This window comes from Apium graveolens, chromosome 8, assembly GCF_009905375.1.
Source record: "Apium graveolens cultivar Ventura chromosome 8, ASM990537v1, whole genome shotgun sequence".
Lineage (NCBI taxonomy): Eukaryota > Viridiplantae > Streptophyta > Magnoliopsida > Apiales > Apiaceae > Apium > Apium graveolens.
The window spans coordinates 151,673,076-151,675,818 of NC_133654.1; the positions used below are offsets into that span (position 1 = coordinate 151,673,076).

The 2,743-nt window shown below is 38.1% G+C and overlaps 1 protein-coding gene across 1 annotated transcript; it reads left to right on the plus strand.

Moving 5' to 3' along the window:
- The first annotated feature begins 423 nt into the window (after positions 1-423).
- LOC141676630 (uncharacterized) lies at positions 424-1,479 on the plus strand. Its single transcript, XM_074482323.1, has 2 exons — positions 424-870; positions 957-1,479. Exons 1-2 carry the CDS (start codon positions 622-624, stop codon positions 1,341-1,343), a joined length of 636 nt encoding a protein of 211 aa, XP_074338424.1. The 5' UTR covers positions 424-621; the 3' UTR covers positions 1,344-1,479.
- Positions 1,480-2,743: the final 1,264 nt, after the last annotated feature.

A 2,743-nucleotide genomic window follows, 5' to 3' on the forward strand; every position in this document is an offset into this window, starting at 1 on the left:
TATGTTTCATGGTCTCGTGTCTTAGGGGCGGTTTCCCTTTGTCAGTAGCAGTATTTAGGAAAATCTTTCAGTATTACAATGGTTCTCAAAACACTTGTGGTTGGGTCTATATTAGACAAAGGCCCAAATGTAAATACATATTTAATAGTGTTCCATCCCCAACAATAACCAACACTGGAGGAGTAGTTTTGTCGGGCTAAGGTGGGAGAATGGGGATTGGGGCACACTCTTCAGATCTTCCTTTGGGAAGGTCGGTGATGGTAGCCTCAAATCCATTGACCTAACCCCCGAGGAGACAATTATCTATAACGAGCTCATCCGGGATGATGGTGCCACTCCCAGTTGGACTCTATTAGAGGAGTTTTCCCTTATCCAAGTGGGACTCTCCTCCGTTTCTGCACAGGGTATTTTTCTTACCTTATCGTATTTTTTCCTTTTTCATGGATTACTGACACCACTTATTTTTGTTTCTATTTTATCTTTACAGCTGCTAAGGAAATCAATGAGGATAACGTGCCTGTCATTGAAGAAACTGCGAGGATGAAGAAGGCTCGGCTCGCAGGGTTGGACACCCGATGAAAGGCTTTGGAGCCTAGCTTCTTGAGGAAACACAAGGAGCCTATGATAGAAGCTTCTTCTGGGGTAACTGAAACCCCAAATGTCCCTGTTTCTACTGCTGCTCCCACTTCTGTTGCCACTGGTGCTTTCCAGTCTCTCTGGGGATTTCGTCGTGGGGATACTGTGGTTGGATCCACGAAACCTGCATGGGATTGGTCCTATCACGGTGTGACCCCCAAGGAATTTACTGACATCGTGGCTGGCCCAGACTTGGAGAGGATAAAGCTCATGGGTGCTCAGTCCTTGGCCTCGGTATGATCCTTTCTTAAAATCCTACTCTTTTTTATATACTTGTAGAATTCACTTGCCTTACATCTTTATTTATTGTTTTGTTTCAGTCTAATGCTTACTTCCAAGCTGCTGTGAGGCAAGCTGAATCATGGAAGAAGGCCTCAGAAAATGTTGATAACGCTCTTAGGAGGCAGCAGAAGAAGTATACTTTGCTAGAGAGGAAGTTGAAGCGTAAGGAGGAGGAGCTTGGAGAGTCAAATGCTGAACTGGTCATGTTGAGAGCCGAGAAGGACAGGGCGATTCATAATTATTTGGACTCGGAGGAGTTCACTCAGTCCATGAGGGTGAGGGACGACTCAATGTTCTCTGGGTTTTTTAGGACTGGTTGGGACACGGCCCTTGGAACCGTGAACGAGGCTTTCCTGACATTAACCAGGCGGACTACGTTTGTCCCGATGATGAGACTCTACTGCGGAGGTTTCGTACCCGTGTAGTTATCTCGGATCGTACTCCTCAGGACCCGCTTCTTCCTCCTCCCGAGTCATCTTTGTTGGTGTTTGTGCCCTAGAGACAACACTATGATGTTTTAGTTAAAGACATTTGGATTATTAATATTTATGTTCTATCGATTATTCCCTTTATAATTTATTAATTCTTAATTTACTGTGATATTAATGTTAGATTAATAAATGTCCTTGGAATATGATATGCAATTCTATATCTCTAAGTACGTGACTTATAAATGAGATTACGAGAACAGTATCAATATTCCTAAAGGTCCCTAGTCGAGTATTATTATTAAGGTACAATAATAATGCATTAAGACTAGTGTGTTTGTTGACTGATGATCACATCTCATTGATCATAGGTATAGTGATACTAAAGTCAAAGACACAGGCAAATGTACATGTACATGGTGCTGGACAAACCCGATGTGAGATTCTACATGTCTGTTGTGTCATAAGTAATTCTCACAGTGATAATGATGTAATGGTCCTTAGACCTGAAGTCATTATATTTCTATACGAGAATTATTATACATTGATTCCATTAAAAGTTATCCTTGACCGGGTAATGATAAAAGTGGACATTGGGTATATTATGAATCGTATGAGAAATATGAATGATCTAGAAGAGATTTAACCCTCCTATTTTAGGAGTGATATTATTGGCCTCTTGTGTGAGCTAGACTACGAAATGCGTGACCACGCTCAAATGTTGATTTGATATGATAGTCTACTCATTAATCAAGGAAACCTGGATTAAACATTGATGGGGATGACACATTACATTCCTCTAGTTTAATCTATAATATGTGGTTAAAGGGATTATATTACATTGTATATTATTCACGAAAGGTTTAATCGATCACCGATTCAATTATTATTACTTGGATAGCAATGATGTATTACTAGATGCCGCTCATTGTTTATGATTTTAAATTAGATTTAAAATTCGTTGCCAATGTAATAATAACCTATAGGGTCACACACAAAGAATGCTTGAAGAATTATTTAATTTAAATTGGACTTAAATTAAATTAAAGTAATTTGAATTATTTATAATATTAATTAAGTTTGACTTAATTAATTAGATAAATAATGATATTCAAATTTACTAATATTAATTATGAAATTTATTTGTTAAATAATTAAGTGAGACTTAATTATAATACAAATAGGAATTTCGAATTAATAATAACTCCTAATTAGTTAAGAGTTATAATTCATTTTTCTACTCTCTATATAATATCTCTTGTGTGGCTGATTTTTTTGTACGAGACTTTTACTAAAACCCTAGCCACCAAGAGAGAAGATGGAGAGAGCAAGAAGAAACGGGTTTGTGCTAGTACACATCCAATCCTTGAGTTCAAGCATTCGTGTGGATACCGATA

Coding starts and splice junctions, on each gene's coding strand:
- LOC141676630 (XM_074482323.1), top strand. CDS start 622: ATGATAGAAGCTTCTTCTGGGGTAACTGAAACCCCAAATGTCCCTGTT. Junction 871..956: donor GTGCTCAGTCCTTGGCCTCG/GTATGATCCTTT, acceptor GTTTTGTTTCAG/TCTAATGCTTACTTCCAAGC.